Genomic DNA, 23,593 nt, shown 5'->3' with positions numbered 1-23,593 from the left:
ATAAGCAAAAAGATGACGGGGAAACCTCACTTTCAATGTGTCTTACAAGTCATTAACCAGCAAGCACATCCTGGATAATCCTGGATGATCCTGGTTCCTGGATAATTGTTTCTCTAATAATTACTATAATATATAAAATAAACTTCATGTTGATTTCAGCATGGCCTGAAACTAGTGACAGAGCCCCTAAAGTCATCAGGAAGGTGCTTATTGAGGTTGTTACAGTATCAGAAAAATTAGGGCAAGTTTCACTCGGATGCCTCTTTGAAACAAGTGGTATCGCCCCCTGATGGCCATTAAAGGGAGGCTTAAGCTCCCAGGCCTCTAATGTAAAGACATTAGAGGTCTGGAAGCTACTATATGTCCATCTTCTATATACAGTCTATGGAAGGAGCATAAGCCTTTCCTAAAATTTTGTTCAATATAAAATTCAACATAAAAGCTGAATATAATACAAAAAAGTACCACTATTAAACAAAATAGTTTAAAACATCATCAGAATATTTTTAATGAGTGTTGTTTCATTATATCTAACCATGAAATGTTAGAGGCGGAAACTGAACCACTTCCTCTTTGTTATTGTATTTGGCCTGTATGAGCTGGGGCTAAGATTTCAGACACAGCAACTGTTCCCAGCAGGCCAAAGACTGAAAGATGTAACTGACAGACGAGGAAGATCTGTTATATTTTTACCCCACTGTGATCTGTGGCCGTAAGGTCACATATCCTCACATCATGTTGCTTAAGTCAGCTCCTCTCTACTTATATTAAAACAGTGAGTAACTACAGGGAGCTGAAGAATTAATCCCATAATGATAGGTCACAGACAGAGCCTGTGATTCTGGACGAGATAGAAGCATGAAAGACTGGAAAATGGCAGAAGGCTTTTGTTTGTGGAGGGAAAAAGGATTTGAGCTTGCATTGTGGCACAGCAGGAAGTGAACCTGGATTTGAAAGTAATGTGACCATGTTGCTTTCTGACGGCAGACAGATTGAAACTCACTGTGGGCATCTTTTTACTCAGTTTACGTGCCTCCGAACCTTTTATAGATACTGTGCAAAGTATCATTTAAGTTTGCTTTTCTTTCTAAAATATTTTTGTGTTGTAATTAGGATTTACTTATATTGACTGACCAGTGACTGTTGATGTCAGAGGTCAAAAACCAACAAACAAACAAGAAAACACCCACAAACATTTCCAAAAATTTAGTGTTTTGTTTGTTTGTTTGTTTTGGGTTTTTTTTATGTTCAATATAATTACTTTTTCTGGGATTAATTAAGTAAATCTGATTAATAAATGTCACATTGGGTGGCATTTTAAACTATTATCCTGGTTTTGACTTTAAAGACTTCTTTTGATATAATAGCACAAAAACAAACAAACAAGAAAACACCCACAAATATTTCCCAAAATGTAGTGGTTTTTTGTTTGTTTGTTTGTTTGTTTGTTTGTTTTTTGGGGGGGGGGGGCTTACACTTTTTTTTTTACATGAGCTCGACAAAATGAGCCAGAAGATTGGAAAAATGTTGCTTTGTCTGACGAGTCCCCATTTCTGCTGTCACATTCAGATGGTTAGGGTCAGAACAACATGAAAGCAAGGAGCCATTGTGTCTTGTATCGGCAGTTAAGGCTGCTGCTGGTTGTGTTATGGTGTGTCATATTCTCTTGCCACACTTTGGGCCTCTTAGTATCAGCTGAACATCATCATCAAGCATCACAATTTAGTGGTGGGCGTTATGGACGGCCTTTGGGGGTCCAGAACTGTCCAAGAAGATCACTGTGCCCACTAATCAGAATTTTAAGCATGACCCTACCGGAAGTAGTGATGAGCACATTCTGCGCTCACAACGGTCAACGGCCCCGGTGTTTGGTGAGTTCATCAATCCACGAGAGAAAGTGTCTCTGTTTCCTGCTGTAAGATATGTGTTTTTGCACGTTTACTGCTGTGGCTACAGTGCACTATCCATGTATGAGTGTATCACTGTATGATGCATGGTGTGGCTTGAAGTGGCTAGTTTGTCCTTCGGTTTGTTGTGTAGCCTGTAAAGGTGGTCCACTGTATGCTTAGTACGCCTTTAGCACCGAGTCCTGTACTAATGTGTAAAATGTAAATTTAACGGCTCTTACATGCATTTTAGTTATAACCTCTGTGGGGTTTTTTTACAGCATCTCTGGCTGTGTATTATTTTATGGCACAGCCAGTTTTAAATTGAACTCTATTTTCTTCGGCAATATTGCCTACATTGATCGTTGCGCCATTGCGGCTATGACACGTTGCACAACGGCGCCGTGGCTTAGTTGGTTAAAGCGCCTGTCTAGTAAACAGGAGATCCTGGGTTCGAATCCCAGCGGTGCCTTTTCGGCGCGCCAGGAGAAAGCTTCATGCTGCAGTCGTGTCATTAAAGCACCTCTTTGTTAACAAACACAGAGGGTTGATGTCAGGGAACATGGAGAGCTTATGAAACAGTTTAATTCACCAGAATACCAAATCATGTGATTATAGCTGATTTTGGAAAATATTAACATTCCCACAAATCATCTGTAGGTCCATAAAAAGAAGAAATATCCAGTGACTGTTGATGTCAGAGGTCAAAGGAGAATGGCCAACTGCTTTGAGCTGATAGGTAGGCAAGAGTAATTTAAATTACTACTCACTACAATCAAGACATGCAGAAGAGTATCTCTGAACACACAACATGTTGAACCTTGAAGCAGATGAGCTACACCAGCTGAAGATCACTACCGGTGCCACTCCTGTCAGCGGAGTGTAGGAAACTGAGGCTAAAATTCCCATAAGCTCACTGTGATTGAGCGACAGGAGACTGACAAAATGTTATGGCTCAGGTTGATGGTGATGGTGTAACAGTAGGGGATATTTTCCTAGAGCACTTTGGGCCACTTCGTACCAACCATGCTTTACTGTAATGTCAGCATACTTGAATATTGTTCCCGACTTGATCCCTCATAAAGGGATGGACCTGGCTGAAATAATCTCAAACTGATTCCCTGAACATAACAGTGAGTTCATGGTGTCCACCGTCACCAGTCGCATCATGGATTAACATGGATTACAACCCACTTTACCTGGGTTGGGATCCATTAAAGTGGGTTGGAATCCGTCCTTTTTTAACCAAGGATTTAAATCCTTGGTTAAAACCAAGGATTTAAATCCTTGGTTAATAAAAGAATCAATCTCTTCTTCAAAGAGTGATCTGGCCAAGAGGAGAACATAGACTGTAACAACAATCATACACAAATACAGCCGACACCTCGTACTAGCATGTGAACACGCAATAACATAGCAAGTACATTATGAAGGTTTTTTTTTTCAAATGAGATGTCTGCTTATATGCTGTATTTTTATGAACTACCAGCAGTTCGGTTCAGCTCCTCATTCCAATCATTTAACATTATTCCCTGAATGAACACCATCACTACCAGTGTGTATTACACAAAAGCTTATACGGTTCTAATAAATATATTTTCCATTTTAAACTGCAAAATAAGATGCTGTTACACCCAGAGTATTTTGTGTGTCGCTGGTCCGCGTAGGTCTGCTTGCAGACCCCTGTTTGAAACGACAGAGGGCGTGCATGTCATCGATCGGCAGAGGGGTTAGTGTGAGTGAGAGAGTGATTCTGAGACACTCAGGGGGACCTGGCTGCTGCTGCTGCCGCCGTGCTGCCCGCTCCTGCTGAGGGAAGAGGAGGAAACATGAGCTCCAGGAAAGGTGCGTATAACTCATCCTCCAACTTAGCTACGCTAACCCACTCCTGGTGGCGGAAGTTATGGTTGTACGTAGCCCTTGAGGGTATGCTAAACGCCATCCAGCCTCGTTGATGATGTGTGATTGTTCTCTCTCCCCCACCGCCACCTTTCCTCCTACACCCTTCCCCGGACTCGTCTGTGCCTGTGAATGAATGTAACCTCGGACCGGCAGTGATGGCCATCCAGGCTAGAAAGAGGAGGCCGAAGGGGAAGAAGGATAAAGCGGGTCACCATCGCAGGTAAGCGGGGCGGCAGCGGGGAAGTGTGGACGTGAAGTGTTTGTTTACTGACAGCGGGTCCCTCTCTGTGTGACACAAGCGCTGCTTGCCGGTGCGTCGGCGGTATGACCGTGGACATATGGCACGGGCTGGTATTTTCATCTACAGGCGGGGTCCCGTGGAGTGTTTCGAGTTACCACTTACATTATATGTGGACGGTGTGGTCCCCGGGTCTCCACCTGATTCCCCCAAAACGACTGGGTCCTGCACCGCTTACAGCCTGCACATACTCGTGTAGTTTATTTTGCATGCCTGAGCTTCCAGCACAGATGGTTTCTTGGTAGATTTTTTTAAAACTAGGGTTTCAAAGCGAGGATTGACAGATGTCACGGCTCAATTCCGTTTTATTTTTTAGCGATGGCAGCACCAGACTGGCACGGAGTAAACGCCCACTTACATCGCCTAACCCGTGTGGGGAGTCTCTGGCATGGTGTTATGTAACTTTTCTTGGCTCTCCCGGTGCGTTGTTTCCTGGTTTTGCCAGGCAGCTTTACGGTATGGGTGCACGCGCAGTTCGGCGTGATTTTGCCGGCGTGAGTAGTTGCAACCGAGGCTGGCGTGCCAGCAGCGCAGTGGCTGCGTAAAGTGCATGTGAATTGGAGTGGAGAGAGTGGGGGGCTTTCTTCATGGCGTTACGCTATTGGAGCGACGTCACCAGCAGCCGAAGAAGGCATCAATTAGGTGATACCAACGGTGCAGACACCCCAGGGTGGCTGCTGGTGGCTGGAATGTGCTGGAATGTCCCAAACACCTGGACAGTCATAGTGAAACCAGATGTGCGCAAAAATAGACGTTTATAAAGGCAGATGTTCCAAGAAAATAGAGAACAGACTCCATAATTGTCTTGTAAATAAAACATGACTCATGCAATGGCCCTACAGGTGTCCTGTAATGGATGCTGGCTCGCCTTTAGCCCTTTAAATGCTGCAATGGTGAAAGGACCTAAACTACCCCCCCCCCCCCCCATCCATACACACACACACACAACAACAACAACAACAAAAACCAACAAAAAACCCCTGAAAAGAACCCCTCCACTCTGTAGCTAGCATTGTAGCTAGCATTTTTCTTTGGAGGCTAATCAACAATAATATTCCTCAAAATTCAGTAGATCCCCCCCCCCCCCCCCAAATATAAGAACATAAAAGCAGTATATTACAACATTGAGATACTGCAACAACAAAATATTTGCTCAATAAACTGCTCAGACAATGCATTAGTTATTAAAAAATATTTGGCTATTATCAGCTCACTAACAGATGTGACAGCAGTTGTTTGTTTTAATGTAATGCGTTCCCCTCAAAAATACCTTCATTATGTGATATAAATTTCTAAATTAGTTACTTTTATGTTTCTAAATGAATTTCTAAACGAACTACACTTTTATGGCATTGATATCTGGAAGAAACACAATATATAAACAAACTATTTATTTTAAAAAAAGAATTTAGCTGAGTTCCTTTGCACTCTGACCTGTAGAATATCCCTTTAGAGATGCTGCAGTTATGTAATACTTTCAATACTTGGCGATCAAGAAACCCTGACGCTTGATTAAATGTGGTTAATTTTTGATCACACTGTGTGAAGTGTTAAGTGTGCCTCAAACATGTTTTGGCACATCTGTGCTTCAGTTTATGGTTACATATCAGATTACGCAGGTGCCAGTTCCTGAATCTGGCGTGCTATTATTGACTGATTTACTGCCAGCGCTTCTTTATTAAACTTTAGTTGTAAAAGTGTGAAAAGCATGTATTTTTACATGCTTACAGTAGGTTTTTGCATTTCTGATCATTTCTGATTTCAAAAAAAGCTGACATGGTGAAATTATTTTCACTAATGTAGTTTATCATACAGGTCATCAGTTCCACAGTTTATATTCTCTATCAGGGTGAATGATTGATAACAAGCTTTATAAAATATAGAACAGTTTTGACAGTATACACTGCAGCTTGATGATGGTGTAGAGCAGCACATTCCTTTAGTACAACAGCCAAAAAAGAAAAAAAATGTATGAGCACAACAGCCTAAATAACAGGAAATGGCACAAAGTGCTTTGCATTTGATATCATCAGATTGCACTATACAGGAATATATTAGAGGAACAAAGAGTCAATAGGGAAATAAACACTGGGAATTACATGGCAAGGATAAACATAGGAATAAAATAAACATGGACTTTACACACCATTTAAAAAAAACTTTGAACGAACTAAAAGCAAGGATTAAAAAACCATGAGTCTTTAAATTCAGATTATTATAGATATGATTTGAAATGGGATATTATTCCAAAGTCTGGAGGCAGAATGTGTTATAAGCAGATCAGAAATGTAATGTGGGGCTAACCCATTAATGGCTTAAAAAACAAAGAGTAAAAATGTAGAAACACCTCTTTTTTTCACTAGTAATCAGCGAGCCAGAAAAGATGTTCTGCATTATAGTTGTCCAGTCGAGAAATAATAAATGCATGGATTATTGTGCTGAGGTCTACTGGGGATAACAATGACTTTACTTTTGCAATATATCTAAGATGGTAAAAGCTGCCTTTCACAGCCTTTTTTCTCTTGTTTATTAAAATTCAATAAACTGTCAATAAAACACGTAGATCTGTAAGCTGATTTTGAAAATTAGCACACAGAAGACCAAGAGTAGAGCTGATACTGGAAACTAAGCTGGTCCAAAAATGATCACTTCACTTTTCTTATCATTCATCTGAATGATATTCATTGGCATCTAGGATCTGATGTTCTCCACACAGCTGAACAGGTTCTTCAACCAACCATTCTTTGTGAAACGAGTAGGTAAGGTTGTGTGTCATCTGCATAACAGCAAGATGCAGTCTTATATTTTTTAAAAATCGAGCCGAGGGAAAGCATGTGTAAATAAGAGAGGTCCCATAGTGGAGCCTGTGTGGATGTAATAGGGTACTGGAGCAGAGGTAGATGAGCAATTTCCTATCTTGACTGACAAGCTTCTGTCTCTTAAATAAGAGCTAAATTGTTTTATAAGATAAAAACTAAACGAAAGAAGGAGCTCTGTTAAAAAAAATTGAGCTAATTAAGTACAAATGTTAATAAAAAGAGCAAGATTACCATAATTATTAATAAAATGAGAACAGATTTTGCTAAAGGAAAATATTTGAAAGCGAAATAAAACAAGGAAATATTAGAAGGTATTAAAGTGAGTCAGCAAACAAAGTGTCAGAGTGAAATTAAAATATATAAATGTAAACTGTTTGATCCCTGACGTCTGTCAGAAGCAGTTATGTCTTTATCTCACTGTCTGTGTCTCTTGATCTTGTGCTCTTTCTCTCACGTGGTGTTTTTAAAAAAAATAGGTCACACATGCATCCATCCATTTATTCATACAACCATTTATCCATCCCTGTAATGAGATGCTTATTCAGGTCAGGGTCACAGTTGAATCAAAGTAAGCTCATACACAGACTCTCAAGCACAATCACAGTCTCTCTCTCGGTTTCTCTTTGGTAGATTTACACTCCTGTTTAAATGGCGTTTTCATGGACTTTTATCCACATCCATTCCCATCTTCTGTCTTCTGCCGTTTGAGATGGGCTTTTCTGTTTAGAAACCACAACAACTCACATACACTCACAAACACACCTTTTATCTTGAGCCTTAATAACGTAGATAAATAGTAAAATTTCATTTGTGCTACTTTTATGTAAGCAGTGCGTTGTCACTTGACTTTGATGTCTTTGAAATTTAAGCAGATACAGCGTCCTTTGTTTGAACTAATTCAAGTGGAAACATAAGCAAGGACAGGAAGGTTTGTATAAAAAGGACCCAGCGGTGAGGTTACGAGGTGTTTATGGTTGTACCAAATTTGAAACTGAGACCAAGTATTCAGCACAGTGATCCACAATCAGGGCAGCATGGTGTTTAACACTGTTACCTTACAGCAAGAAGGCCCTGATGTTTAAATCTGCCATCTGGCCTTTCTGTGTGGAGTTTGCATGTTCTCCCCGGATACTCTGGCTTCCTCTCACAGTCCAAAGACATTGAGTTAGGTTAATTGGTGATTCTTAATTGCCAACAGGTGTGAATATGAGTGTGAATCCTCTCTGTCTTATTTTTGTGACAGAGGGGTGACCTGTCCAGGGTGTACTCCGCCTCTCAGCCTATGGCAGCTTGGATAGACTACTACTGTTTCCGTCTAGCCGCTGGTGGGGTTTTCTCTGTATCAGTCTGTGTCCTTAAGAGAAACATGACACTTTCAAGAAATAGATGTCTGGGTTATCCTGTTAAGTTGTCTGTCTCTCTGTCCGTTTAACACTGCCTGTTAACATTGCGAATGAGCAAGACTGATAACATTTACTGCTTATCTCCCACATTAACCTTATCATTTTATTATTAGCCATAGCTGCTAGCTGCTACCTTAATGATAACAGACAGCTGGTGTGGCTACAGGGTCACTGCTATTAGTGTTGTTAACGCCAACTTCTTCAGCTGCTAGTGAGATGAGGGGCCGTGTGTCTCCCTCTCTGGTGGTAAAAAGAGTAAAAAGGGACAAATATACTTATAATCAAAAGAGTGTTAATTATTATTATTTATTATTATTGACATAAGTATTTGTAGGGTCCCTTAACGGCTGCACTGCAACGTTTTACAGCCTTTATTATGAGATTATGAGATGTATTCATGCATTTTCTTTGTGTGTTTCACTTGATGCACAGGAGTGTTTTTTGCACTTTCCACAGATCAGTTATCAGTTATAAGGCAAGGCTTAACCTTTTTTTTTACTATCACAGTCTGTGGGGCAGTATGAGTTAGCCGTCTTTATTTATTTATTATTTTTGGCAGTCATAATCGCTGGCAAATCAGATGCAAAGTCGACCCTTTCTGTATCTTAGCCTTATAATATGCAGACTGAAATAAGTAGTAGAATCATTGTCAGTCTTCTTAAATAAATTAATGTTGGTCTTAAAGATGTTTGTGATCAAATACCTGCAAAAGATCTTAGCTTCAGCTGTATGTTGTCGTTGGTGCAACTCTCGTTTGCTATCAGTCTCAACTAGGTGAACTAGGTCAGGATTACCAATACATGTCAATTTGTTTGTGTTAAGTGTAGCCTTACAGTGGAAGTCTTATTTATTTGAAAAACATATACAGCGGAAGGAAAATACATGCATTTAACTTTAAGGCAGTATAAACTATCTGTTTAAAGACTTTATTTACTGCACTTCATTATGGTCTTTTAATGGACGATGTCCATCTCGCTGTTTGTCTTTCACTGTTGATCAGATACTGACAGGAGGAATGTTGCAATTCAGCAATGCATTTGAGACTTTTGTCTTCTCATTGACTCAGAAACAAATATGTGCATATTTTTTTCACACAAAACCATGATGTGTGAGAAACCACATGCTCAGTGTTGCTTTGATGTTTAAAGACCATCAACACAAGAACTGGCTCAGTCACATGTTTGAGTGAATTGCTCGGCGCAGCGTATTTGTGGAGCAAAGAAACCGATGTATTGGCCTTGCAGCTACAACTCTGGCCTTCAAAGTCTTTTCCAAGCTTTTATCACTTGTCATGTACCAGGCCTGCCTGGCCAATGCGAACACAGTGCTATTATTTATTGGATTTATCCATTAACGCAACACAGTATTGACTACGTGTGTGTGTGTGTGTGTGTGTGTGTGTGTGTGTGTGTGTGTGTGTGTGTGTGTGTGTGTGTGTGTGTGTGTGTGCATGTGTGTGTGTGTGCATGTGTGTGTGAAAATGTGAGACGTCTGTAGGTGGATATACTTTCATATTGGTTGCAGACTAAAGAAAGTTCACACTAAGTTCAAGTTTTTATCATCTGGATTTTGCTTTTGTGGCCCTTTGAGGTTCAGGTTATCAAATGAACAGAGTAACCCGATCTTACTGTTTTCTTTGATCAGCAGTTTTTCCTTTCTTTTAGCCTGACTGATTGGACTACTGGTTTTCTGTGTGTGAGAAAGATGGATAGTGGAGTCTTGAAAGTTTTCTTGTATTGACTTTGTTCACTAATTTGACTTTTTCTCACCCAAATCAGGCCCAGGTCAGAGAACAAAGATGCAGGACTTTTTTGTGTGCAGGGTCTAGATTACCAGATTGTGGAGCAGTATAACTTTAAAAAAGAAAAAAGTTCTTATAGCAGATCTGGTACTCTTACTATTGATTAATCTGTCAAGTGCTTGTAATATATGTCTAATCAATTCACAGTTTCTTAAAGTATAAACCCATTATTGTCGTTATAAAGCCATTATAACTAGGAGTGGGGGAAACAAATATGAGTGCATAGTACAGGATAATAGCGTGCTATTTTGTGTTGCAGTATTGTATTGATAGATGGACACCAAATGTTGATCTTTTATTAAATAAATGTGTGCTCAGGGTATACTATGAACATGCTCCTCCATCCTGTGATAAGGTTAGACGAGAAAAATGAAATTAAAGCTGCTCAGCTGGAAAAAAACACACTTAGCTTGACAAACTGCCTCCTAATTCAGTCAAAGTAATGGTTCAGTCACAAAAGTAAAAACAGACAAGCGACCTCCTTGCATCAACAAAAACGTCGGTGGCTGCCTGGTGATTGTATAGAATTTTTTCCCGTTCTGTGACCGATTGCACCTTGCGGTGATTAAATGGTTGCCTAGAATTTGAGGGTGTTTGCACATTCATAACTACTCTTGATTGCAAGGGGATTGTGCAGGTTGCCTGATATAAGGCAACCTTTTTGCAACAGTTACAGTCTGATGTGCACTGCAATCACTCTCAGAGAGTTAGTTAAAGGTTTGCAAATAACTGCCTTCTAATTTATAAATGCAGCCAGACTGTCAATGTGTTGCTATCAGTCTGAATTAATCGTTGCCATTGAGCACAACTCAGCTGGTTGCACTGTGGTTGTGTTCCTTTGGAGCAGGAAGCTTCCTCATCACAAATGTAAAAGTGAAATGTACATTTCTGTCTATATAGAGTGCAACAGATATGGGTTTTTGAATGATTTGCTGCAGTTGTTTCCTGTATTATCAGAGACAGATTGGATGCAATTGCCAACTTGGCCCAATTCAATTGCAGACAGATATTAGACTGATTGTAGACTGATTCCATCTCACGGCAACATTTATAGCAGGGTTTAGTGACACTGTTCATACGGTTGAAAATCGCAGTTTAGCTTTGAACACCTAATTTGCTGTTGAAAAAAGGTGACAAATCCCAATATCAAATCTTCACAAGTAAGCAACAGGAGCAATTAAAATTTGAGATGTTGCTTCCAAGCTACCTGGAGAATTTAGTATGAAAATATCTGACACTAATTTACCATCGCTCAATAAATATTAGTGTAGTTGTTTTAAATCTTTTTAACTTATACCTGCTTACTCAGTTCAACTCTCTCTGTGTTATTAAGTCTAGACCGTTGCCTAAAATAAACACCATCGGCTGAGAGTTGTTTGGAAGAAAGGCTGTGCAGAGTCGATGCCTAACTGGTGACTGCTGAATAATGATGTCGTGTTGATTTACCCTGGGCCTGCCATTTGTTACTCACCAGTTTCACTGTATCCTGTGGCTTAAAGTTGCCTGGATTAAAATCGATCTGGCTGCATGCATTTTCTCACTGACTCTATAGACTGACTTTGCATGTTATCAGCAAAATGAGCTTGTTTAAGACAGGATAAACTCAGGGGCTTCACCGAGATAAGATAAATAAAGATCATCTCCCTTTAAACCAACTTTCTTCTGATTGACTGCCACTCTGCCCCGTTTTTATGACATCATAAAGGTCCAAGAATAGAAAAAAATTGCCAGTAAGCTTGTTAGAGGATGACCGAGCCTTTGCAAGTTTCAGCTGCTTGGGCTCATTGTGAATCACCTCTTTCATTAAGTGGAGCTGGATTAGCATACCAAGGCTTACAGGTTGTTGACTGTGAAAAGTGACTCCAGTATAATAGCATTCAGTAGTCATAACTTTTTTTTGTTTTTACAGACTGGCAATAGGGAATCTAAATGCTAATATTCTTATTGGGATGTACAGTGTTTATTCTCTGGTCTAAGGACACAAGATGAACTTGGAGTTTACTCAAATACAGTATGTAATGCATACAGAAAGGTTACATTTCAGTGTTATAACATGGAAGTATGAAAAAATAACCATTATTTACATAATGGGTGGCTGTAGTTCAGGAAGTAGAGCAGGTCATCTACTAATCAGAAGGTTGTTGGTTTGATCCCTGGCTGCTCCAGTTTGCATGCCAAGAAAGTGCACATAAACTTAAATTTGCAACCATCCCTGAAGAAGCATGACCTCAGTTATGATTTAGCACGGTCAGGCAAGATGCCGAACCCCAAGTTCCTCTCCTGTGCATCCATTGGAGTATGAATGTGTGTGAGATAGAAAGCACTTAGGCATAAAAAAGTGCACATGCAAATGGATGAAGGAGGCATGTAGTATAATGTGCTTTGAGTGCTCAAATAGAGTAGAAAGGCACTATATATGAACCAGTCCATTTATCATATTGAACATGCACATTCATTTCTATTTCAAATATTTTTTTTAAAATATTTTCCCATTGTTAGATAGCAAGCGTGAAAGGAGATGACTAACCACTAGCCTAATAGTGCACACCCTGGTTCTTGTATTAAAGTTCACCAACGTCAGGCTGCTGTTATTCTGGTTTTCTTGGATATTTGCCATACCAGTGAATCTTGGGGAAAAAAAAGAATATATTGAAAGGTGTGTGTGTGTTTTATTGTTTAATGCAAAAAGATAAACTTTCATATAATCTATTCATTACACTTAAAGTGAAAATCTTTTTTATTCTAATTTTGATGATTATGGCTCATAGCTCATGAAAATCAGAAATCCAGCATCTCGAATTACAAGAATGTTTCCTTAGATCAAAAATGGATTTCTAATACATGTTCTAAAAATTAGATTCAGTTACACTTAGTTGGCATGTTTCCACAAATTACTGCGTCAGTGTGGAGTGGAGGCGATCTGCTTGTGGTGTTACTGAAGCCCAGGGTAGTCTGATAGCACTATTCAGCTTGTCTGTATTTTTGGGTTGGATGTTTCCCATCTTCCTCTTGACAATACTTTACAGATTCTCAGTGGGGTTCAGCTCAGTGGTGTCGGGTGGCTAATCAACAAGTAATAACATGGTCAGCAAACCGTTTGGTTGTATTTTTGGCACTGTATGCAGGTGCTAAGTCCTGCGGGAAAAGAAAATCGGCATCTCCATAAAGCTTGTCAGCAGATGGAAGCGTGAAGTGCTCTCAAATCTCCCAGTTGACAGCTGCAATGACTTTAGACAGTGAAGCGACCATCACTGCCAGCAGCAGAGGACCCCAAATCATCACAACCTGTGTCAAACTCACACTGAACTTCAAACACCCTGGACTCTGAGCCTCTCCATTCTTCCTTCAGACTCTAGAACTTTGATCTCCAAATGCAATACAAAATGTATTTTCATCTGGAAAAAGGACTTTAAACCACTGTGGAACAGAAAACAAGTTTAATGCACTGCATCAGGTTAACTTTTCAAACTCAGAAGCCACGTCTGTGGGTAAACACTATATAGTATAATAGAAATCAACATAGTGGATAACACTGATTCAGATGATATTTTATTTTGGTGTATATTCAGCCTTTTAATGTTGAAAGCTTAGAGGTTCAAAAATATCAACAGATGATTTGTTTCTTCCCATAATGTTGATATATGAGATATTTTTATATTTATTATCCGTTTGTCTTATTTAAGATCAGCCTGCTATCATAATAAACAATATTTATACTACAAGTAATAAGCAAGAGTTATGGAGTGGACTTTCTACCTGTTAATAAACCTAATTGATTTTCTGGGGATGCCAGGAGACCATTCCTCTGTAGATGAACCCCAGTGGCTGTGTGTCTCAGAGCTGTCCAATTATTCTAGTTTAGGAAGCAGTTGTGGGTTGATGACCTGTATGTAATGTGTTGTATAGATGTGTGAGAGAGAGCAGTCTTCTGGGAGGCAGATTTGTACAGCTCAGCTTCATCAATACTCTGGCCTGCCTGGGCGACTGGAGCTGAGAGCTGAGCATGTGAGCTGCATGTAGAAACAGGGAGAGAAAGAAATGCTGAGAACCATGCAGAAAGCTAGAGAGGTGGAGCAAAAAAATAATGGGAGAGCGTAAGCGAGGAGGGAAAGGGACCGCGAGGGTGAAAAGGAGAGCTTGTGTCTGGTCCACCAGTAGCAACAGAAAAGCCCAGGATGGAGAAAGTGAGTAAGGGAAGTGAGAGGGGGAATTAGAGGATGCCACAGGGTGGCTGCAGGCAGGAAATGAGGGTTTTAGTAAAAGCTGCTGTGCTGGCCACATGGGAGACAGCACACAGGTCAATGTAGACACAGACTGGAAAGCCCAGTATCTTCATTTACATACAGGCTGTCTCCATTAATACTGTATTTATGTATTATTTGTGCTGTTTCTCCAGAGTCAACGTTGTATAAGTTAGTTTCAGCTGCTCTCTTACTCCCAAGGGATCCAAAGTAGATAGCAGTCCATAGTTGATTTGGCAGGTGTTTGTGCTGGATGCCCTTCTTGGTGCAACACCCAACAGATTTGTGCCTCCTTCTGGGAGAACCGGGCATCTTTTTGTTAGGCGAATGTATAAACCAGAGTCTACGCCAAAAGATTAAAATGTGTTATTACCTTTTTTTTTCTTTTTAAAGCAGAATTAATTACCTACTGTCCATCATGGCCAGGCCCATCTAGCCTTGAGTCATCCCTCTATAATTTCTTTCTCTATAATTTCTTTTTAATGTCTTTATATTTTGCTAGGAAAAGGAACTTTGACTGGAAAGTCACAGTCAAAGCCTTTATTCTTCAACACAGCCTGAGCTCTATTAGGAAAGTTTACTTGTAATTTCTTGAAAGAAATGAGCTCAGGAATAATTCTCCAGGCTTCTGAAGAATGAACCCTTTGCTAATCAGACACTTTCCCGATGGCACTGCATCACTGGCAGAAATGCAGTTCACACCATGACAGAGTCTCCGCCATGTTTTAGTGATGCTTCTGCCTTTTTCCATACATATTGACGATTTGAACCATAATTTTCAAATCTGGATTCATCACTCCATCAGACCTGTTGCTACTGACTGTTTAAAAATCAAAATCAGGCGGTCAGCACTGTTGCCTCACAGCAAGAAGGTTCTGGGTTCAAATCCACCATCTACTATTGCAGGGGTCAAAAGTACAACTTTGAAAGACCTTAACAAAGGCTTAATGAAAAAAAAGAAAAAGACGTTTGGGGGGAGCTGACTCGAGACTTTGACACACTACTTAAAAATTGGAAGAGGTCCATTTTTAAATATACAGTATCTGTTTTGGGGTCAAGATAAGGCAACACGTGAATGTCATGTAGAAAATGCAAACGCATTTCTTGTCATGTGCTGCTCGGCGTTGTGCTGTCTAAGAGACTGGCTATGCCGTCTCAACGGGTCATTCATTGTTACATACTGAATTGTAATATGATATTGGTTCTTTCCTCTGTATTGTGTGTGTGTGAATGGAAACCATTTTCTCCCCGGTGGCCACAGTGGTTCTGTTATTGCTGACTGACAGAATAATTGAATGTAGAAGTAGGCGTTGGAGTAGGAACTCCTGCAAAGCAGCTCGCTCTTTCAACTCACCTTTTCAACTGCTATTAGTGGGCAAAGTGTGTTGGGTTTCGATGCCTCTGATCCTCCCCCATGTTAAAGGGTTTTTTTTGGAGGGGGGGGTTGTTGCTTTTTTAAATTGTGACAGCAAGGCAACACTTGTGAGTTGACCACTGCTGCAATCGGTTGTAATTATATGAACTGCATCTCATCTAGTGGTTTGCTGCAGGGGGAATAAAGGGTGAATTTTGTTTTTCTGGCTGGTGGGAGTTTGAGCTCTTTAAAGATTTTCCTCCTGCTTTCCGGGAGCATTAGCCAGGAAAGCACAAGATCCGAGTAAATCTACCGAGTCGATCAGGCTGAATAAGGAGACAAGAACAAGAGCGAATTAAAAGGAGGGATTCTCAACTTTAGTGTGTGTGGTCCAAATAGGATTTGCTCAGAGGCAAGGATTTGAGCCTCTCGTCTAATGCTCACAAAGCGTGGTCCAGCACCGCAGTTCCTCGCCAGTGGGTCATCACGTAAAGACTGAAGTCATTAATAGCGCATGTAATTCTGTGAGGGCAGCAGCTTATCACAGTTGGAGAGGTTGGAAACAGCATAGAGTCACTCTCCACTGCCACCTCCTGGCTAACTGGAAAGGAGGAGCTGCTTCTTATGAATAGCAGAAATTCTTTCTTCCTCAAAAAGTTACGATTATTATTGTTTTAGTCCTTTTTTTTGCATGCAGATACATCTGAAAGTGATGTTTCTCAGTGTAGTCTGTCTGAGAAATACATACCTCATTAGAGATTAGATGAAAAATAAGACTTGTGAAGACAGAACCTGATCTGGTTCACAGCTTTATTTCCCCTTTTTAAAAAGTGTAACATATGCTGCCATTTGGGTGTTTCTCCTCACAAGCTAAATTAAAATGCAGGTTCTGCATACTGTGCACTCTACAGCCTCTCAAGGCATAGTTAATTTCTCAGAGCCGTGTTTTGACATGGTTAGCCATGAAAATGTATCGGAATTGTATTCTAATGACTTTGTGTAGCTTTTTATTCTCTCTCATGCTGGTAGCAATTTAGGAACTATAAATAAAAAAAATTTTTTAGAATGCCCCCCTCCCCTGTATGTAGTTTGTATACAGCCAGGCCCCAACAACTCTCAAAAAGCACACAGGGCAGGCAGTATTTGGCCTGGAAATCAAAACCCAGCGCAAAAAACACCCCTGCAAATAACCCTTCCGCTAGCTTAATTACAGAAGGTACGAGGTTACAGTTGGAGGCAACTTTGATGAGTGCGTAAACATTTTTGTCAGTATTTTAAAAAACAATAAAGAAATCTCTGGACTTGATTAGTTAGATGGGTTACTTAAAGACATCTTAGAGTAAAAAAAGGTTGCAGAATAATTGCAGAATATTTTGGCGAGTAAGTAGTAGTAAGTATCCCCAGCAGAAATCACAACCCTGAATTTCGCTGTCTCGCACCGTTTTTTGCAAACTGTTGTTGATGCCGTCTGTTAAACCCTGTGGTTCTAGATACAGCAGATCAACTAATGCCCAACCCCCCTTTTTTTAAAGAATAGTCTGGCTCCTCCTATCGCTTCTTAGTGCTTGCTTGATAGCTTTTGCACAACATAAACCACACAGTGATTTAAAGTAATTGCCCCCTTTTTAAAAATAGGAAACGGCCAACCCAAAGCCTCATGGAAAATGTGATACAGCTTCAGTTAAAAGAAACTGCAAAAGCGATGATGATGAGATACCAAGATGCTGCTTGTACTGACAATGCGGTTGAGAGCACAACATATAAAATGTTTTTCTATTCCCTGATATATAATTACAGATAATATGTAGCATGTATGTAGAAGGGAGCAGAATCAATACTCATTTCTATGCTATTCAATTGCTTGTGTCTAGTGCACTCGCTGTTTGTGTTTGCAGTCTAGCCACAAGGTTATTTGTTTGCCCCGGTATCGCCTCAGCATACTAACCCACATCTCTGGAGAATGTGTGTATACTCATGTGTATTTGTGTGTCCTTCACAGTCTGTGCATCAGCGGGTTTCGATCAAGACTTCTGTTGCTATTGTAAACACTGAATAATTGGCCATACTGAGCAGTCTGGTGTCCTAATTTAGTGTGTCACCAAAAAACCTTCATAAGCATCTGTATAGTAGTGTATAGCTTGTATTTAGCAGTGTTGTCTTGAATAAATAGGTGGGAGGCAGTGTAGCTTATCCTTCACTCCACTGTAAGAAATTTAAACTACAGTTTTTTTATGTGTATATCTGCGAGTACAGCTGAAAGAGCCTATTTAGCAGGGGTGGAGGAAAGAATAGACACAGCTTAGTATTGTGATATTTTGTGTGATGTTATTGTATTGAAACATGGGCATCAAATGTTCAGATTTTATTAAATAAATTAAAATACTCGTGCAATACTATGAACAAGAGGGCTCATCTCATGCACCACCATCTGATGTAAACATGATTTAACTGGCTTAACTGGAAAAACCTTCCAAGACTGGACACACTTACCTTTTCACATTCTGCTACCGATTGTAACTCGTGGTGACTGAATGGCTGCCTAGAGCTTGGGGTGATGCACACTCGCGGTCACCTTTGATCGCAAGCCAATTGCATGGTTCGGCTGATAAGAAGCAACCTTTGTGCAAACAGTTGCAGTCTGACTTGGACTGACTGCAATCATCAGAGAGATTGTCAAAGGTTTGCAAATAACTTATTTGTTCTCTAATTTACAAATGCAGACAGACTGCCAGCATGTTGCCATTAGTCTGACTCGGCCTTTGTCAATGAACACAACTTTGGGTGACTCAACTGTTTGCGAGCTGGTTGTATTCTGGTTATATTCCTATAGATCGGAATTGCTCCCGAGCACAAATGTATTAAATGTGGTATTTCTGTCTGTGTGGAAAGCAGCATATATGGGATTTTTGAATTACTATATTATAACCTCTTAAATTGTTATTAATTTATGATTTATTATATTTTGTAGCAATTTTTTCTATTTAATTCTGATTTAGCTATATTCCTCTTGCTTAATTTCTCATTTTATTGTAGGTTGGTTATTGTTCAGGTTGCTCTAACATTTTTTAAGCAAGTTTGTGTCATAAATCTCATATTTTTTAATATCTTATTTATTACTGTTGCATGGCTGCTATTGTGTGAAAAGGATAATGTTTTTTTTCTGGTAGTGTGTTCCTTCTTGTAACTTAGAGCTGCCAGTTATCTGTTAAACGGTTTTGTGGTTTTGTCTTCTTGCCAGTAAAACGTAACTAATGACAGGAAGCGTCATGGTCAATTTTGCACATGGCTGAGTTTAAACAGAAGTCATATCTCTCTTAAATTATTCCAATTCCTTGCATAGGTCATGTGAGGCACATTTTTTCTGACAAAGACATTTGTCCACTATTCGCTGACAGTTTCAGTGACATCATGGCAATAACCATTTCAATAATCAATAAACAAAGGGGAAATATCCTAATCACTGTGTTGACATAACGCTCAGTAGTGGCCACATCCACTCTCTAGTGCATGGTTGTTATAATAACGCTGTGCAGTTAGAAACGCAGGCCAAGCTGGTTTCTTCTATTCCCCTTGCCTTCTAACAATACAGGCTGTGTATCCTTCCATCACCTCCCAAAGTGTTGCTTTTATTTCTCCCTGGTTCCTTGTATCCCATCACGAGTTCCTGCTATCAAGTGAAAAGTGTATTGTCGGCAGGTTTTCTTCTCAGTATTGCAATCCTAGTTATGTCCAGTAGAGGGCATCCATGTTTGAGTTTTTGGTCTTTGGTAAATGGATTCTTTGTAGACACTACTACCACCTCTCCTGTTTTTTGCCACACTGTAAATCACTGAACAGCATTTATCTTTTGTTTATCTCACCAAATGTGGAACATGCAGTATTTATTTGTGGACAAGAGGAATGTGTGATTCATAAAGTGTCTTTCAACCCTTAAAACCACTAAAAATGTTCAGGGTTTTTTTTGTTTTTTTTTAAAGGGGCCCCTTAAATTTACCAGTTAGTTCTCTCCTTCAGCAGCAGCAGCAGCAGTACACTGATCACGCTGGCATCTTTGTTTCAATAAGTGTTGTTATTTAAAGTCCTTGTCCTTTCCGTAATTAGCGTGGTAAAAGGGCGTTAAAAAACATGAAGTTAGCCATTTTGTGGGTTAGGCTGGTGTTAAGTGTTACCCAACCCCACATGTGATACAATCTATTTAAATTTCCATCTGGTGAGGCAGATGAGGTCAGGAAGACAGGTCACAGGTTGCTCACTCATTAAATAAACAGGCACCACTTAGTTAATAAGCTCTAAGAAAACCACACAGAGCCGTGGGGTTTTTTTGTGATTTGTTTTCATCCCTTCACACTTACATTGGTTTCCTGGTCCTTATTCGAACCATTACATTAACACACTCAGCCCTAACCATCAGCCTAACCTTCAACTAGAGCTGGGTGATAGAACGATAACGATATGTATCGCGATATAACTTTTACTCGATAGAGAAATTAAGCTATCGCGATAGACTTCGCCGCTCTTGTCCTCTTAAAAAAAAAAAAAAAGGTCAGCCAATCCAAATTAAGTAGCGCAGAGCCGAACCAATCACAGCCGCAGCGTCACGTCGCGTGACTTGTTATGTACAGCACAAGTGCCAAGCCGCACGTGTGTTTGTTTGGGAAGCAGCCAGCGGGTAATGGAGGAAATGAGTGTGCCGACTAGAAAAATCAACCGAGCGTGACCGAAGAGAAAACAGATGATGGTTCCAATGCCGGAGAGATTGTCGAACGGAAGAGCCATAGAAGTTCCGTAGGGTGAAGGTGTTTCGGCTATTTCAAGTCTGACAAAAAACAGAGTAGCATGCACTGTAAATTGTGCCGAAAGCAAGTCTGGAAATACAATAAACTGGTGCATGCGTCACACTGTGCGCCACGTTATTGTTTCGGTGAAATGAATTTCTACAATACTGTTACTGTTAATTCTACTCTCTGCAGTGTTTAAATGCTTACATATACACACAGTTACTGTCCCTCCACACATACGACTCGGTTCTGCTTCTATGCCCCAGCTTTGTTTACTTTTTTCCCACCGAGGCTTCTAGACTTCTGATTGGCCAACATTTCTGCACGGTTAGGAATCTAGCGCCACCTGCTGCTTTGGCATGTTCATAGCAGCGTTTTCCTTCATTTCTGCCTTTACGTGTGAACGGGATTATTTTTTAAAACGAAAACGGAAAATCTCCGTTTTCAAAAATACCCGTGTACGTGTGGACGTAGCCTCAGTCTCTGACTGGAAGCGCTAATTCGTCATTCGGCTTTTGTCAGACTAAAGTAACTGTTAAAACTGTTTGAAAAGCTCAGCTATACAACAAGGAGAGATTGAGAATTTCCTTTTAGTTCTCAGTTTATTTGATATTGACAAAAGTTAGTCAGTTTTGTCTGTTCTTCTGTAAAACAAACTAAGATTTATTTTTAGAATTAATATTTTGTTTCTAAGTGGAATTGACAATTTAGTCTGTTTCATTTGTTCTATTTTGAAACTTAAACGCTTTAGCGGCTGCCTTTTGTGTAGTTTGCAATATTTGCCTTTATTTATCTGAAAAAGTCTCATGTTCCTTAAGTACATCTACCCTGTTGAACTTATTATGGGAAATAAATATTTAAATAAAAACAAGCTGCTGATTATTTCACATTTTACTTGTGAGCAACGGCACATTTAAATCTTACAAATATAGTTATTTGGCTTATATCGTGATAGATATCGTTATCGCCTGAAATGAAAAAAACATATCGTGATATGAAAAAAATCTCATATCGCCCAGCTCTACCTTCAACCTTTCATACCAAAAAAAAATGAATGTTTTAAGTTTTGTTCCCACAACATGGCGCTGTTAAGGGATTTATGACCATATAACTTACAAATTGCAAGTACAGATTCCCAAACGTACAGGAGCAGGTAGATCAGTCTAGTGTTTGGATTTTCTCCGGGTAATGAGGCACAGAAAGTGCAAGTTGCTTACCTTTGTATGTTTGGAGGAATTGCAAGCATTCTGCCCTGACCAGCGTGCTGCTCTCTGTGTTTGTGTGCATGTAGTGGGAAGGAGCTGTACACTTTTTTTCACTTCACTGGAAAAAACATGATGGGAGATGAGTAGGAAGAAAAATAGGGGTGGGGGGGAGGTTCAAGGCAAGATCCAAACCCATGAGGAGTCCAAATGTCTCGGAACAGGGCTTAGTTTTAAAATAATTCTACTGCATTTGTGATGTGCATGCTGTTGTTGACACTGCTTGCTGTGCCATTTAAACAGTACATATCTTATATGTGAATACATGATCCAGGCAACCCTTAAAAAGACTTTTTGAACTTGGTGATGCCAATTGATTATGTTTATATTGATTATTATTTGAATTAGAGCCCAACTAATGTAGTGAGATATCAGTATCTGCATATATAATAGCTGATAATTGAAAATTCAAAAAGTCAAGAAGAGATGGGAGAAATGCCATGACGTAGGGCTGCTCAATTAATCGAATTTTAATCACGATTACGATCTGGGCTTTCAACGATCATCAAAAATGACTGAGCCGATTATTAGCCCCTCCCTCATTTATCCGACACCTTAAAGGCCGGTCCGTGAAAATATTGTCGGGCATAAACCGGTCCGTGGCACAAAAAAGGTTGGAGACCGCTGATTAAGAGGACCCGAGGGAAGCTCGGAAAGCTAAGCAGATGTTATTTGGAGAGGAGAGTGACTGCTGTTGGTTGAAAAGAGAGGTAAAAAAAAAACAAAAAAACTTCAGTGGTGTTGCACACTATTTTATATTATTTTTTAAAGTCACTGTTAACCCTTTAAAGCCGGTCAGAGCAGCACGCTCCGTTTTGTGTAACTATTTTTAAATCCCTGTAGAACCTGAACCGCATAAGCTAGCGCAATAATTTGTTTTGCATATGAAACCGGAGGAGTTGTACTTACATCTTATGCCATCAGCTTGTCCTCAGTCACGGTTTCGTTCCACATAAAGCTTTGCAAAAATTGCATAAAAAGCTCTTGCAGGAACAAAAACATAATATTCCAGAAACACGCTTTGCCGATCCGATCAGCTGTTCGTAACACTTCCCACAGTGAAACAGACGTCAGCGCGAACTGTCGCATGTCCGCCATTTCCTGGCCGAAACCGGAAGTGACGTCATTTTCACGGAAATGTAGATTTTTTTACTTGTAGGCCTTAAAAGCCTAGACTGGTCATGTTTGACTTTTCTGAATAGTTTCTGGGATGCTTAGAACTCGAATTGCACTGCTGGAAATAGTTTATTTTGATGCACATGCTGTTTTCTTTGCAAATTTGCATCATAGGATTGTTTTGTTTTGTTTTTTTCCTGCAGTATATAAAAATTGGTGTATCTCCAAAATAAAACTATGAAGACACTCAAAATAAATTTCCTGTTGTTGTAAACTATTTTTTGCAACTTTTTTGTATTTAAAGTTTTGAGGGATAAACCTCTTAAATTTCTCCAAGTAGAAATATATGTAAAAAAACAAAACAAAAACGATTTTCAATTTTTTTGTAGTTTATTGCACTTTTTTGCAATTAATGTAGTTACTATGGACTTAATGCATACATATTATTAAAATATGGGCTATAACAGTTATTTAGCAACTTGAAATGCTCCCACAAATGGCACTACAACATGTAAAAAAATAATATAAGGTCTGGCGGACTTGGTTCTATAGTAGGTCTTAAAGGGTTAAATAAATATCGTCAAATAATCGAGATCTCAATTTCAGTGAAAATAATCGTGATTATCATTTTTGCCATAATCGAGCAGCCCTACCATGACGTGACAGTAAAACAAGATTATTTGGCAACTGCATATCCATATTATCTATGCATAACAAAAGTTATAGAAATCTA

General features: G+C 39.7%; 1 protein-coding gene and 1 non-coding gene across 7 annotated transcripts in view; both read left to right on the top strand.

Moving 5' to 3' along the window:
- Positions 1–2,284: 2,284 nt before the first annotated feature.
- trnat-agu (transfer RNA threonine (anticodon AGU)) lies at positions 2,285–2,358 on the top strand. Its single transcript has one exon. It is a non-coding gene; the product is annotated as a tRNA-Thr (tRNA).
- Positions 2,359–3,583: 1,225 nt separating this feature from the next.
- The window catches only part of srpk2 (SRSF protein kinase 2), a 73,134-nt gene continuing 53,124 nt past the window's right edge, over positions 3,584–23,593 (top strand). For 2 of the 6 annotated variants that reach the window (XM_080303815.1, XM_080303813.1), the window contains exons 1-2: positions 3,584–3,731; positions 3,942–4,008. In XM_080303815.1, coding sequence (XP_080159941.1) covers positions 3,716–3,731; positions 3,942–4,008 — 83 coding nt within the window. In that variant the 5' untranslated portion in view covers positions 3,584–3,715. The remainder of the gene's footprint in view (positions 3,732–3,941; positions 4,009–23,593) is intronic. The other 4 variants (XM_080303814.1, XM_026175326.2, XM_026175329.2 and 1 more) reach the window with 2 other exon arrangements.

The sequence above is a fragment of the Astatotilapia calliptera genome, chromosome 7 (genome assembly GCF_964374335.1).
Source record: "Astatotilapia calliptera chromosome 7, fAstCal68.1, whole genome shotgun sequence".
Lineage (NCBI taxonomy): Eukaryota > Metazoa > Chordata > Actinopteri > Cichliformes > Cichlidae > Astatotilapia > Astatotilapia calliptera.
The sequence above is the reverse complement of the archived record's forward strand: the minus strand, read 5'-3'. Positions and strand labels throughout refer to the sequence as shown.